The sequence below is a fragment of the Candidozyma duobushaemuli genome (genome assembly GCF_002926085.2).
Source record: "Candidozyma duobushaemuli strain B09383 chromosome Unknown A_B09383, whole genome shotgun sequence".
NCBI lineage: Eukaryota > Fungi > Ascomycota > Pichiomycetes > Serinales > Metschnikowiaceae > Candidozyma > Candidozyma duobushaemuli.
The window spans coordinates 670,632-685,066 of NW_020289901.1; the positions used below are offsets into that span (position 1 = coordinate 670,632).

The window sequence follows — 14,435 nt, forward strand, 5'->3', positions numbered from 1 at the left end:
TACTACAACTGTTATCAGCCTTACACCAGCGATGGTACGTTTGCCCACAAACTCCAAAGAGTGAAGGAATAATTCCAACGATGCTAACTCCAGGCCTCTTTATATAACTTTAGCTCTGAAACGCTTTCAGATCTTCGCAAGTTCCGCTTTTCCAGTGCAAGAGCGGACAACATGCAAGCTGTCATTTGTATGTACCATGAGCAACGCTAAAGGTTTTTATACTAATTACAGACTCCATTGATAAAGGATCCAATGACGTGAGAAAGGAGAGCACTGAGCCAATTGACAATATCGAGGAGCTCATTGAGGAACTTCCAGATAACAGCCCTCGCTATGTCCTCCTATCATACCCTATCAAGCTTTCTGATGGTAGAGTGAAGAGCCCATTTGTTTTGCTTTACTGGAGACCACCAACGACTGGTCAGGAAAACAAAATGCTTTACGCTGGCGCGGTAGAGCTTTTCAGAGAGAAAGCCGGTGTGGCTAAGTATGTATAATCAAGCCGTTGAAGGAATGCATTACTAACAACAGACTTATTGAAATAGAGGAGGAAGAAGACTTTGAGGATATTGAGGAAAAGTTGAATTAGATGTGAACTTGGTAGGTTCAAGCCATGATAGACTACTCACCCATATACTCAAAAGACAATTGCTTGAGAATGATGGCGTCAATAGAAATTGAACAAACATAATCACCGAACAGCAATGTAGAAGTTCCACCTGACCAAAAAGATCAAATATCTACAATGTCGATGTCTAAAGTAGGCTTGTAGCTGCAAAGAAGACTTATTGGCTGCGAGACTACCATCTGTCAAAATACACACCCAAACCCGATCCAGTTTCGCTGAAATATCTACCTTCAAAACATCTGCACTCTGAGAGTACTTTCAAAATGAAGCTAAACGGCAGAAGGCAAACACATTTGTTGGTTACCTTGAAACTAATCTACCAGTACCCTTTCTACACTCCCTGCGTATATCATAGCATGAACTGTGCTCTGCGGTACTGTTAAAAAAAAGTGTCTCTCCCCATACACTCCTAGAGAAAATTTTTCAGATTTATAAGGTGCGCACCATCCCTAATTTTCTTCATCCACCTCAACTTTTAACAAAAAGAATTATCAGCCATGGGTCGTATGCATTCTTCTGTATGTGACAAATAAGTGTTCCAAGTGAACAACATGGTTTGGTTGAATAGTGATTTTGGGTTGATTCGGTGTACGGTTTCGGCAGTATTTGGGTCTTAGTCAAAAGTCCTTTCCTTCGAGGAGAGTTTCGCTTTTGCTACATGATACCACTGTCATTATGGAACTTGTACGATGTGCTGATCGATTCCACTATTTGTAGACCAAGGAGCATTTTGGGCTCGAAGGTCTTGCTGTTGTACTCAAGAAGTGATTTTCTGGTACGAACCATACAGCAAACCTCGCCTGAATGTTGCCAGTTGTGATCTTTACGGCCCCACCTGGGTGCTGCTTCGAGACTATTTACTAACATGAACAGGGTAAGGGTATTAGCTCTTCTGCCATTCCATACTCTAGAAACGCTCCAGCTTGGTTCAAGCTTTCCTCTGACGAGGTTGTTGAGCAGATCATCAAGTACGCCAGAAAGGGTTTGACTCCTTCTCAGATTGGTGTCATCTTGAGAGATGCTCACGGTGTTTCTCAGGCTAAGGTTGTCACCGGTAACAAGATCTTGAGAATTCTCAAGTCTAACGGTTTGGCTCCTGAGATCCCAGAGGACTTGTACTTCTTGATTAAGAAGGCTGTCTCTGTCAGAAAGCACTTGGAGAGAAACAGAAAGGACAGAGACTCTAAGTTCAGATTGATTTTGATCGAATCTAGAATCCACAGATTGGCCAGATACTATAGAACCGTTGCTGTCTTGCCTCCTAACTGGAAGTACGAGTCTGCCACTGCTTCTGCTTTGGTCAACTAATTTTTGCTATCGTTAATATATTTAATTAAGCACTTGTGCAGTAGTAATGAATGAATTTATGTTACAAGTTGTAGTAGATTACGGCTTTGGTCTTCCTATATGTTTATTATGGTACAATCGAATGCAATGGATTCGGATTAAATATCATCGATATCCAACTCGCCGTCGTCCTCAGACTCATCATCGTTATCACCGAACTCGAAGTTGACTTCTTCGTCATCGTCGGCACCGAAGGTGTCAGTCTCATTAATCTTGGCGGTCTCTGGCAATTCACCGATGTTCTTCAACGTTCTAGCCTCATCAGAGTTGTATTTGTGGATGACATCACACTGGTCACCTTGGAAGTCTCTCAAAGACACCAAGATAATGTCACCTTGGCCCATCCAGACCTTCTTTCTCAACTTACCTCTGATGTGTCCCATTCTCTTCTCGCCATCGAAACAGGTGACTTCGAGTCTACCATTACCCAACATCTTGGTAATCTGAGCATATTCTTGACCCTCATCCTTGTGGATCAATTCTCTCTTTTGACCACCATTATCGTTCTTTCCCTTTCTTCTGTTTTTACCTCCCTTTCCTTTGGACGATTTACCCATTGTGAATAAGCAGAAAGAGTTACAGGCTCAGTAAGTTGCGAGGGAAAAAAAAATTTTTGTATGGAGAACTATGGTGTATGGATGTACTAATAACTATCTACACAACGCCAACTCGATTGATCCAGATCTTGATACTAGTTCATTAGTTATATATCATTACGGGCTTGAGTCATCTTTGACTCAAATCATAGCATTCAAGCTTGTGTTTCAGGGACCTATATCCAATGCTCCCAGAGTGCTCTCTTGCCTCCGACCTACGCTCAGACCACCTTCGTCAGAGAATGAAAATTCGATGTCAAGAAAAGCAATTTCTCTTAATTAAATAGTCAGAACTTTGCCTGAAACGTACTAAGATAATCACTATAATATTTATGTCAATTTAGTATTGGTGGTGTACTGGTGTATATGCACTTGCGTAGATGTCTTCGAGGCTCCATATAGCATTAAACTCATACAACATCAAAAGCACATCATGGACTCGTTTGAGACAAGCTCACAGTTTGTTCAGATTCTAAGAAATCTTGCACCAAACATGCAGTCACTTCTCCGTGCTGCACACTTTGCTTTGAAGAATTCCGAAAGCGAAGACTACCTCTTCTACGCTATAATGGATGTCTTAGATGACCCCAAAGTTGACCTTAATACAAAATCCACCATTTTTCAGTTCATTGATGCCCTTATCCATGAGTCATTCTTTATATCAGACCAGGCCAATTCCCATTATAATTTCCCATACGTTCATAATCTCAAAACCGCATTGCCAAAGATCATACTCAAGGTTCTCCCGTCAACAAACAATGCTAACCTTTACAACATTTACAATAACATGATAAATATTTCGGAGTCGCTCAATATCAATTATACCGAATACAAGGAGCAGTATCGTTCAGTTGGACTGCTTCTTCCTCCCGAAGAACAAGAAAATGTCGATCAAAACATTCCCTACCCAGAAGTGAAACTTGACGACGTGGATGCGGAAGACAAAGACCCTGCAATTAAAGCGTGGGAGATATTGCTTCGAAAAAGGAAACAAAGTCAGTACGAAAGACTTCGTTTGCTCAAACATGGCCCCGTTCATGAAGAGCCGGTAACCGAAGACGAAATGTTTGCCATACGGCCTTCTAAAGGCGACCTGAGCAAGAAAGGAAACGAGTTTATGCTCACCAAAAAACAAATTTTGGCACGTATGGAAGATGATAGAGAAACGCACAAGAAACTGAAGGAGACCCTCTGGGTTGTTAACAGGCCTAGTGGAACAAACGCCGTCACCGAGGATGAGTTTGCCAACTACTACTGGAATCGTGTTGAAAAAATATCGGACAAACAGAATCAGGAATTCTTTACTGCGTTCGACGAACTCAATAATTTGGCTGCTGCGAGTTACAAAGACAAGCAGTTTTAAAAGTGGTTTTAGAGCAACATAAACACTCAAAGCTATTTAGATGTAATGATACTCAACAACTCGTTTCTGCCCAAAACACTGTAAAGCGCTGAAGAACGCGCGTTGGCTTGCCCTCCAGTGATTGCAACAGAGATGGAAGAATGCAAGATATCGTCCTTCTCGAGGCCATTGGTGTACTCGTAAATCGCCTCGTCAATTGAGGTCAAGCCACCCGAGTAGAACAAAGCCTGTGCTCTGTTGGGTCTTTCGGAATCGTTTTCGATCCAATCAAATCTCTCAGCGAGAGGCGATCTGACGATCGAGTTGTAGTTTTCATGGAAAGACGCTACCCTGCGCACTTGATAGCGCTCAGCCAACTGGGGAGCTGGAATCGTAGTGGTGTAACAAGCCACGATAAAATTCATTGCTCTCATTGAAATGTCCTTTTGCTGAACAACAACTGAATTATCAACTAGCGTTGCATGAATGCCATCACTTTTCTCGTATACTTCATTAATATGCTGAATGCAATCACCCATCGCATCCATGCTTCTCTTGGATCTTCTTTAACAGCCAGATCAGCCAACCATCTGACTGTACATTCTTCGACGATGGCTGTGGACATAGGAAGGCGCTCTGCTTTCGACTTGACCAACAGAGTGACTTGGGGAATCCAGTTGCCCACCTCCTTTTTGTCAATGATAGAGATCCACTTAGATTGTCCTACCAATCTGATGAAACCGCCACTTTCCGCAACCAACCCAAATTTGGGACATTCTTGAAGATCGACTCGAGATCTTCCGTCTTCAAGATACTTATAATGAAGACATAGTTATTGGGGTCACTTGTTAAACCTGTTAACATGTTGGCAATTCTTCCAAGAGTTGCAAAACCCTTCGTTGACTTGGGACCGACCTCGTCTTGAGAATATGAAGTATCGATATTTATGACGAAAAGTCGGTGGCCATTCGAAGATTCGTAAAACTTATCAAAAATTTGCTGATTGAACGGCTTCTTATTGGTTTGAGTTTTGAGATGATCGGTTTTCCATGCCTGTTCGATGCTTTTTACGCACTCCTGGATCCATTCAATAGGCTTATGTTGCAAGACGATGTGATGACAATTCTCCCATCTCTTTTCCTTCTCTTCTTGCGCCATTGTCAATGCGTGTTTGATTGCTTTGCTGAAGCTTCTAATGTCCCATGGGTTGATGAGCAAAGCACCCTGACCTTTACAGTCCATAAGATGTGAAGAACCCGTGAACTCTGATAAAATGAGTGGTGACTTCTTTCCTGAACTTGCCTCCACAAACTCATGGCACGTCAAGTTGAGTCCTTCTCTGAAGCTGGCTACAATAAATACTGCAGCTTCGTGCTGTAAAGCCAAATATTGCTCGAAGTCGATATCTTGCTCCAAAATGACGACAGGTTGAGCAATGGAGATATTGTCGGCCAATGCGTTGATCCTCGATACGATTTGCATTACTTCTGCTTTGTAATCACTATTCGAGGACGAACCCATGAAAATTTCAACAAGAACTGTTTTTTCAATGAACTGAGGATTACTTTTGAGAAACTCCTCATACGCTAAGAGTTTTTGCTTAATGCCTCTCAACTTGTCAAGTTTATCTCTCGACACGATAAGCAACTGATCTCTCCAACGTTCCCTAATGAGCTTCTCCCACTTAAGCACTGCTGGAGTCTTGAGCTCCCCTGCAATGCCAGTGCATCAATTCCAACGGGAAGAGTGTTCACACGAGTGAAAACGCCGTTATGAATTATACCATATTCATTTGTGTCAGCTAGTAAAAGCCTGTTGCTTGTTTGCAAAAAGTGTCTAACATATTCATCAGTTTGGAAGGTAACGCAATCTGCCCCCAAGACACCCTTCAATAAAGACTCTCGTTGAGCCAAGCATCTGAAAACCTCTGATGAAGGAAAAGAAACATGAAGGAAGAAGCCTATCTTGGCATCTGGAAGCTGCTCTCTAATCATGGCCGGAACTAAGAGCAAATGATAGTCGTGAACCCAGATCATATTTTCCGGATCCGCAGGGTCGAGGCCCAGGTTGAGTGACTTGTAGGTCTCTACGATCTTGTCAGCAAAAAGCTGATTCAATCGCTTGTAATGCTTGAAGGAGTGTTCTTCAAACACCTTAGACTTCGGATCATCTGGAATTTGATAGTGTAGGGTTGGCCATAAGATCTGCTTGCAGAAAGATTTATAGTGTCCTTGAAAGACGATATCGTTCACATGAACAGTCTCGCAATCAAATTCATCCTTCAACTTTGAACATATGTCACGGTAGGTGTGTTGAGGGATGGCATCTGAGGGCGACGACAATGTACCAACCCATTTGCATGGCTGAATTACCTCCTTCTTCTGGGCTGAATCAACCGCCTTGTACAATGAGCCATTGCCACCTTCGGTAGGGACAATCTGCCAAGGAGCATGTTCAAAAACATTCTGCTGTGCTAGGAAATTTTCTTCCAAGTCTGGCCTGGAAAATCCACCGTATGGTGCTAGATGTTTATCACCATACTCGTTATCGTTTTCCTCGTCATCAATGACAGGCTCCCTAAACGCTGGGGTGAACACAGATGGAGCATTATCTTCCTCTTCAGTAACAGCCAAAGAGCTAGTCGAAGATTGGTCTATTGAGTAGCCGCCAAACTTGCCAAATGAGCTTCTGGTTCGTGGTAGACCTGCGGGTGCAAAATCAGGTTGCGGGGAGGAATTGGATCTTGCTGTCGGGAGAATGGAGGAGGACCTGGGTAAGCTAGAACCCGATGAATTGAACTTGAGACCTGAAAGCCCTACATCGTCTGCCTTCTTCTTCGCTTCAACTACCAGGCTCGGGATCATTTTGGAATCATACCGTGACTTAGGCTGGATCAACTGAGCCGCTGGTCTATCGGGATTTTTATCCAGGTTTTCCGAATCCCGCTTTTTGAAGAATTGCTGCACGGCAGCACTCAGCTTCCCACTCTTGAGAAATGGAGGTGGCGTGTTGGCTGGACTCTGGGTCAAAGCAGGCTGGCTCAAGGATGGAAGGATTGAGTTTGCGATAGTGTGTTGAGGGGCAGCATCTAAAGCGTTTGGCTTTTGCGGCTCATGATTGCTAGGAGTCTGGCCTGTAACTTCAAATTTAACCGTGTGAGGCAAGAAACTGGTGGTTAGTACTGGCTGATGACCTGTGATGTCACAGTAAAGTATAGGATGATACGTACAGTGAACCGATAATGATAGGCATAGCAAATGTCAGTTGTGAAAATTTTCGTCTTTTTGGTCAATTGAGTGGATTGGAAAGTACTCTTGAGGTGCAGTCAATTGGGCAAGGTTATATATTGCAGCATCAATATCGAGCAATGAATATACGGGCTTAGAATCATACAACGGACCTGCATGCGTGCCCCGGGTTTCCATCCTGGCAGTAGACTGATTTCTGCTGATCGGTAATCCTTATTCTTTCCGAAAACTACCAAACGTAATTTTTTCTAGCCTCCTGACCTTACCAAGGCTGAGAACACTTTCGCAACTGTAGCAGTTAGCGTTATTTTCGGATTTTTTTCAATTTCCGCCATGTTCGTGGATAATCACTGCCATCTTCTGATGGAACATTCTAGACTGGCCGAACAGTTGGCTGACAGCCTAATGCCGGGATTATACTGCCTCATGTCCACAAGCTTCTTCGATCTAGATACAGTGCATGAGCTTATGCTCAAAAGCGATAAAGTGGTTCCCTACTATGGCGTCCATCCTTGGTACAGTCACTTGTATCGTGTAGGTACGGAGTCGAAGGAAGAACATTACAATAAGGTTTTGCAACCGTCACCACCTCTGGAGCTCTTGGAAGTTCTTCCGGAACCTGTTGATTTTTCCGAATACTTGGTTAAAATAAGAGAGTATGCGGGGGTTTGCAAAGAAAGAAAAAGGATGTTTGGCATTGGTGAATTGGGGCTCGACAAGTTGTTTCGAGTACCAACGAATGGATTTTACGGCAACCCAGCTATCAAGGAGAATGTGAGATTGACCAACTGCAAAGTGACTATGGACCATCAATTGCATGTGTACACGGAACAACTTAGGCTTGCCAACGAACTACAGGTGCCAGTATCCTTGCATTGTGTCAAGGCACATGGAGCCTTTTTTGATTCTCTAGCAAAATCTCCAGACTATAATGATATCCCTGCTATCATTCTTCATTCATACACGGGCTCAATTGAGCAGGCCCGATCATGGGTTAAAGAGTACCGCAAGAAACCCACAAAGCTACTATTCTCATTCTCCAATTACATCAATGCCACCGAACAAAAGATACCCACGCTCCATGATGTTCTTGACATTCTCGATAGCCTGCAAATCCTTCTTGAAACTGACATGCCACTCGATCGCTTCTTCTTGCTGGACAAGAATCAGGAGTACTCTGAGCACGCTGAGGGTATTACTGCAGCAGTGTGCGGCCACATGGATTGGAACCCAACCGAGGCAGAAAGTCTCCTCTACAACAATAGCATAGAAATTTACAGTGTATAGTATTTTATGTACCTAGAAGTCCTTACATTCTGGACTTGATGATGTCAACGAACTCAGGCTTCAAGGAGGCACCGCCAACCAAGAAACCGTCAACATCGGCCTTGTCTCTGAACTCAGGAGCGTTCTTACCGTTGACGGAACCACCGTACAAGATTCTGATCTTCTTAGCGGCATCCTCACCAATGGTCTTAGCCAAGTGTGCTCTGATGTCCTTGTGGGTCTGCTGAGCATCGTCTGGGGTGGCAGCCAAACCGGTACCAATTGCCCAGACAGGCTCGTAGGCCACGACAATGTTAGTCCAGTCAGACACGATCTTGGAGACAGCGTCCAATTGTCTGGCACAAACTTCCAAGGTGACGCCAGCCTTTCTCTCCTCCAAAGTCTCACCAATGCACAAGATGACGGAAAGACCCTGCTCCAAGGCAAACTTGGTCTTCTCAGCAATGAATTCATCGCTCTCCTTGATGATGGTTCTTCTCTCAGAGTGACCGGTCAAAGTCCAGGTGGCACCCAAGTCCTTCAACTGATCTGGGGAGATCTCACCGGTGTAAGCACCAGAAGACTTGTTGAAGACGTTCTGGCCGGAGACGGCAACGGTCTTCTGCTTGTTCTCAGCAACGGCAACAGCGATGTAGGTAGCAGGTGGGGCAATGACAACCTGGACGTTGCTAGGCAAGTCGGCAGCGTTCAAGCCGTCCACGATTTTCTTAACGGACTCCTTGGTACCGTTCATTTTGAAGTTTCCACCGACGAAGAATTGACGAGACATTGTGTGTAAAGAGTAATTGAGTTCTCACGGAATATGGGGTTGTCAGAAATAGTGTGGACTTTGCTAGTTATATATGCAGAGGAGTCCTCACCAGACGCTCTCTTCATGGGCCAGTACCCTCCGAGGATCCCCGGGTACACCTGATCCTGTACCCACCATAAGCGGGTGTGAGAAGCGTTGGCCCGAGCCTGTGAATGCGGTTAGGTGCGATCTAGCTCCAACTATGGAGGCACATACCTGGCACCATGTAGAAAAATGCTTTTTGACGCCATCTTATACCGGAACTGATGTCATGGTGTTTGATGGCGTTGCGACTAGCAACGTATGAACTGCTAATGAATATGTTGAATGCACACTAAGTATTGTGATTATGCGCCTGAACCGTGGTTGCATTTCACAAGGACAGAATGTCTTCCTTACTGTTCTGTATGCTCTGGTGATCTTGCGAAAGTCTTATAGCCAAAGTAGTTTTATAAGTCTCGTGAATTTTTTTATCCTTCAGGCGGTTCTCTTCTATAGCCTCAACCTGAGCTTTAATAATGCTCTGGATATCCATGTCATCTGGATTGTCAAGCTTGTTCATGGAATTGAAACTCACCTCCTGGGTGAATTCCTTGCTGATCTCTTCCTCAACATCCAGATCTCGCAAGTCATCCCAGGTTTGAAGAGGCGTCTTCAAAGAGTAGCGACCAGACTCTTGTTGCTTCATGATGAGGAAGTGGCAGTGAGGAATATTTCTTAAAGACTCGAAGTCTTCGTAGCTCCAGCGGAACCATTTCATCAAGAACACTCTGGCCCAAATTCCGTGCGTGACTAGCACAAGAACATTGGGGAATTTCTCTTGATGGAATTGCCTGAAAAGCGTTTCGTTAAAGCTGGCTATACGATCGTAGACATCGGCAGCACTTTCGCCATGAGGTATTCTGAAGAAGAAGTGGCCATAGTGTGCCCTTTGAGCCCAGATCTTCTCCATCTCCTCAGGAGTGCTTTGAAAGTTACCAAAGTCTTGTTCTCTCATTCTGGCCTCTTCTTTGACATTAAAACGAACACCTTCCAAATCCTGAATTCCGTCGATGATGTCCTTACAGGTCTGACGAGCTCTAAGATATGGGGATGTATAGAAAAGCACGCTTCTTGAGTCATGTTCTTCAAACTGTTCTAAAAACTCTCTTAACACAGAGCCTGCTTTCTTCGCCTGCTCGTGTCCTTGCGCCGTTAGGCATATCTTGTGGTTTGGTGTATGTCTATTGACTGACTTATCGCAGTTACCTTCAGATTCACCATGTCTGACTAAAAGAATATACTGACTGTTAGTATACGCGTCATAAAACATCATATGAAGCAGCTGTGCATTAACATACTTTTGGTTTCCCCATACTATGTTTCTAATGAGAGTTGGGGTGTAGTAATTAGCAAAGTACGTTATTAAACAAGTCAGGCTTGGAACCTGCAGATGCAGTCAAGATCCGTCATCCCGAACATCTTCTACATAATTCGCTACTCAGAAATTGGATCGAAGAAAGCGCAATCTAATATTTCTACAACTCAAATCATTAAAATCAATTAATAAAAGAGATAACGATGGCCAGACTCAAAAGTGGGCCCATGTTGGAGCGGAAAATCTGACTCCGGCGTGTTGTGCCTATTGTCCTTCGCTGCGGGTTTCAGTCTACAGAATTATCGTAGTATATAGCATTAACTATGACCTGTATTTGCCCTAAGGGCAAACCTTTAAATCTACACTGCTACCGATGCAGCATTCATCCCATGCAATTAATTAGAAGTCAACTTTCTCTCAATAGCAAAACTCTTGATCAACTCTTGGTCGCACTTCTTCAAAATGTCGTCTGCCAACTCGTCGATGGCTCTAGAATACAAGGTGTTATTGAATCTGGAGGGGCCAGTTGGCAACTTGAAGATGGACTGCCACTCGTCCGGGTTCAACTCGGACTCGCCAATCTTGGCTCTTTCGGTGTTCTCGTTCTTTCTGTTCTGCTTCCACTGGAGAATCTTGGTGTGCTCCTTTTGCAAGAGTCTTTGGTAGTAGTTGAAGTTAGTCTGGTCGAAGTTGAAGGAGTCGATTTGACTGTACAAGTTCTCCAACAATTGTGTGGTGATGTTCGAGTTGGACGAGAAGTTCAAGGTGTCGAATTCATTTGACAAAGTAGTGTCCTCGCTGGAAGCCAAGAACAAGTTGACCAAGTGCTGGTTGTGAATGTTGATCGGAGTCTCATCAAAGATATTGAGGTAGGACAATTTGTGGCTCTCCAAGTCTTTCGTCTTCCATTTACCGTCTAAGTATGTGGTGAGGAAGTTCTCAGACAATCTCAAGGCCTTCAAGTCAACGCCCTTTCCAACTGACACCATGTTGTGTACCAAAAGGAAAGAGTTCTTGTTGTTAAGCTGTTGTTGAGCAACAGCATCAACCAAGGAGGAGGTGATAAAGTTACCAGACACGGTGGACTGGAACCAACCCTGGAATTCGACGCCTTCATCCAAGGACTTCAACGACTCCAAAATCTCTTGCTGGTACTTGGATCCACTCTTTGAGCGGAAGGAGCCACCCTCGTATTGATCTGGGTATGGGAATGGGTAAGCGTGGGTGATATCGATGGTACCCTCGTCGTCCTCAAATCCCATGAGGGAACCGGAGAATAGAGAAGGAAAGTTCTCGGAAGTGTGCCTGAGAATAGACAAAATCACGGATCCCTCAATATTGATGGTGTTGGCTATAGGAGCCTCGTACACCTTGCCTTGTTGTTTCTGAACCATGCTGGGTAGGATGGCCTCTATAGTGAGAAATTTTCACGTAGAGTAGTTTCTGTGACATCAGTACACCAGGGGAGTAGTGGTTGCAAAATGTGCTATTGAAGTAGTTGGTGGTTTCGCCGTAGTTAGCGGACTTTGGAGTATATAGCAAAGAATATTTCTGTCACTAATTTACGAGGCTTTATTCTCGTTGAGCACGGTCTTTTTGTTTAAGTACAAAAGCAGATGGAGTAGTGTTACACGGTGACTTACTATTCTCCGTAACTCGAATGAAATATGAAAATATTGAAAGGGAAGTTTTCCTATCTATAGCCATTTCATTCGGTCCAAGAAGGCATTTGACTCTTTTTTAGGAATTCTTTTGTCCCCTTGACAATACTTTAAACTACTCGCGGTTTACAATATTGATTAGCGATTCTTGGACAGTTACAAAACATCGTCAAGATTCATCAACATTAAAATTAGAAAAAAACTTAATTATCAATTCAGATCAAAACAAGAACGACAATTTCCTCTTATGTCTTCAATTGACAAACCCTAATTTCTATCTGACTCATGGTCCACCCCAGTACCTGCGTGCATGCTCTTAAGCAGCGAAAAATTTTCGATGAGACGTTATCAACACAGATACCATGTCTGACCCAGTGGACCAAGTTACCGAACAGGTCGCCAAGACCTACCTCGACGATGTTACTGGCGAGTATGTCAGCAAGACCGAGTTGAAGAAGAGACAGAAGACTAGACAGATTGAGGCCAAGAAGGCCGAGAAGGCTGCTAAGAACAAGGACAAGCAGCCAAAGAAGAAGGACAACATGGCTGACTTGAACCCTAACCAGTACTTCGAGCACAGATCCCGTCAGATCGATGAATACAGAAACACTTACGAGTCTGACTCCAACGTGTTGAACCCATACCCACACAAGTTCCACAGAGACAGCACCGTTCCACAATTCGTTGAGAAGTACTCCTCTTTGGCCAGAGGTGAGACCAAGAAGGATGTTCAGGTTAGACTCACCGGTAGAATCATGAACAAGAGAGAGTCCGGCTCCAAGTTGAGATTCTACTTCTTGAAGGGCGATGGTGTCCAGGTTCAAGTCATGGCCCAGGCTCAAGACTACGAGTCGCTTGAGGCTTACGAGAAGATCAACGACAACTTGAAGAGAGGTGATATCATTGGTGTTGTCGGTTACCCAGGTAGAACATCTCCTGCCAAGGGTGGTGAGGGTGAGCTTTCTGTCTTCGCTCAGCACATAGAGCTCTTGACCCCATGTTTGCACATGTTGCCAGTGGAGCACTTTGGTATCAAGGACCAGGAGACCAGATACAGAAAGAGATACTTGGACTTGATCATGAATGACAACGTCAGAGACCGTTTCAAGGTCAGATCCAAGATCATCACCTTCATCCGTAGATTCTTGGATGAGAGAGACTTTACCGAAGTCGAGACCCCAATGATGAATGTCATTGCTGGTGGTGCTACAGCCAAGCCTTTCATTACCCACCACAACGACTTGAACCTTGACATGTTCATGAGAATCGCTCCTGAGTTGTTCTTGAAGGAGTTGGTTGTCGGTGGTATGGACAGAGTCTACGAGATTGGCCGTCAGTTCAGAAACGAGGGTATTGACATGACCCACAACCCTGAGTTCACCACTTGTGAGTTCTACCAGGCCTACGCCGATGTTTACGACTTGATGGACACAACCGAGTTGTTGTTCTCTGAGATGGTCAAGGAGATCACTGGTGACTACAAGCTCACCTACCACCCAGATGGTCCTGAAGGTAAGGCTTTGACCTTGGACTTTGCCAGACCATGGAAGAGAATCAACATGATTGAGGAATTGGAGAAGGTCTACAACGTTAAGTTCCCACCAGGAGACCAATTGCACACTGAAGAGACCGGCAAGTTCTTGAAGCAGATCTTGATTGACAACAAGCTCGATTGTCCTCCACCATTGACTAACGCTAGAATGTTGGACAAGTTGGTTGGTGACCTCGAAGACTCTTGCATTAACCCAACTTTCATCTTCGGTCACCCACAGATGATGTCTCCATTGGCCAAGAAGGACAGAAAGATCCCTGGTTTGTGTGAGAGATTTGAGGTCTTCGTGGCCACCAAGGAGATTTGTAACGCTTACACTGAGTTGAACGACCCATTTGACCAGAGAGCCAGATTCGAGGAGCAGGCCAGACAGAAGGATCAGGGTGACGACGAGGCCCAGATGGTTGACGAGACTTTCTGTAACGCTTTGGAGTACGGTTTGCCACCTACCGCTGGTTGGGGATGTGGTATCGACAGATTGGCCATGTTCTTGACCGATTCTAACACCATTAGAGAAGTTTTGTTGTTCCCAACTTTGAAGCCTGATGCCGCTACTAAGGCCGAGGAGGGTTCTTCTGTTGAGCCATCAAATTAATTATGGATATTCTAAATAGAGCGTCAATGCTA

At 44.3% G+C, this 14,435-nt stretch overlaps 9 protein-coding genes across 9 annotated transcripts; 4 read left to right on the forward strand and 5 right to left on the reverse strand. All coding sequences in view use genetic code 12, as the record gives it.

Annotated features, from left to right (window-relative positions):
• Positions 1–196: 196 nt before the first annotated feature.
• Positions 197–1,936, forward strand: CXQ87_000308 (40S ribosomal uS15 domain-containing protein; the record flags this gene model as incomplete). The annotated part of the gene is made up of 3 exons (XM_025478890.1): positions 197–212; positions 247–491; positions 1,502–1,936. 3 exons carry the CDS (start codon positions 197–199, stop codon positions 1,934–1,936), a joined length of 696 nt encoding a protein of 231 aa, XP_025338363.1.
• A 137-nt stretch (positions 1,937–2,073) lies between these two features.
• On the reverse strand, positions 2,074–2,532 carry TIF11 (Tif11p; the record flags this gene model as incomplete). The annotated part of the gene is made up of 1 exon (XM_025478891.1): positions 2,074–2,532. One exon carries the CDS (start codon positions 2,530–2,532, stop codon positions 2,074–2,076), a length of 459 nt encoding a protein of 152 aa, XP_025338364.1.
• Positions 2,533–3,004: 472 nt separating this feature from the next.
• Positions 3,005–3,934, forward strand: CXQ87_000310 (uncharacterized protein; the record flags this gene model as incomplete). The annotated part of the gene is made up of 1 exon (XM_025478892.1): positions 3,005–3,934. The coding sequence occupies one exon, from the start codon at positions 3,005–3,007 to the stop codon at positions 3,932–3,934; it is 930 nt and encodes a 309-aa protein (XP_025338365.1).
• Positions 3,935–3,966: 32 nt separating this feature from the next.
• On the reverse strand, positions 3,967–7,165 carry TPS3 (trehalose 6-phosphate synthase/phosphatase complex subunit; the record flags this gene model as incomplete). Its single annotated transcript, XM_025478893.1, has 5 exons — positions 3,967–4,467; positions 4,524–4,625; positions 4,688–5,620; positions 5,653–7,081; positions 7,143–7,165. 5 exons carry the CDS (start codon positions 7,163–7,165, stop codon positions 3,967–3,969), a joined length of 2,988 nt encoding a protein of 995 aa, XP_025338366.1.
• A 329-nt stretch (positions 7,166–7,494) lies between these two features.
• On the forward strand, positions 7,495–8,448 carry CXQ87_000312 (putative endodeoxyribonuclease; the record flags this gene model as incomplete). Its single annotated transcript, XM_025478894.1, has 1 exon — positions 7,495–8,448. One exon carries the CDS (start codon positions 7,495–7,497, stop codon positions 8,446–8,448), a length of 954 nt encoding a protein of 317 aa, XP_025338367.1.
• Positions 8,449–8,470: 22 nt separating this feature from the next.
• On the reverse strand, positions 8,471–9,217 carry TPI1 (triose-phosphate isomerase; the record flags this gene model as incomplete). The annotated part of the gene is made up of 1 exon (XM_025478895.1): positions 8,471–9,217. The coding sequence occupies one exon, from the start codon at positions 9,215–9,217 to the stop codon at positions 8,471–8,473; it is 747 nt and encodes a 248-aa protein (XP_025338368.1).
• A 394-nt stretch (positions 9,218–9,611) lies between these two features.
• On the reverse strand, positions 9,612–10,550 carry CXQ87_000314 (acid phosphatase; the record flags this gene model as incomplete). The annotated part of the gene is made up of 1 exon (XM_025478896.1): positions 9,612–10,550. The coding sequence occupies one exon, from the start codon at positions 10,548–10,550 to the stop codon at positions 9,612–9,614; it is 939 nt and encodes a 312-aa protein (XP_025338369.1).
• Positions 10,551–10,990: 440 nt separating this feature from the next.
• CXQ87_000315 (uncharacterized protein) lies at positions 10,991–11,989 on the reverse strand (the record flags this gene model as incomplete). The annotated part of the gene is made up of 1 exon (XM_025478897.1): positions 10,991–11,989. One exon carries the CDS (start codon positions 11,987–11,989, stop codon positions 10,991–10,993), a length of 999 nt encoding a protein of 332 aa, XP_025338370.1.
• A 629-nt stretch (positions 11,990–12,618) lies between these two features.
• On the forward strand, positions 12,619–14,403 carry KRS1 (lysine--tRNA ligase; the record flags this gene model as incomplete). Its single annotated transcript, XM_025478898.1, has 1 exon — positions 12,619–14,403. The coding sequence occupies one exon, from the start codon at positions 12,619–12,621 to the stop codon at positions 14,401–14,403; it is 1,785 nt and encodes a 594-aa protein (XP_025338371.1).
• Between the last annotated feature and the right edge of the window lie 32 nt (positions 14,404–14,435).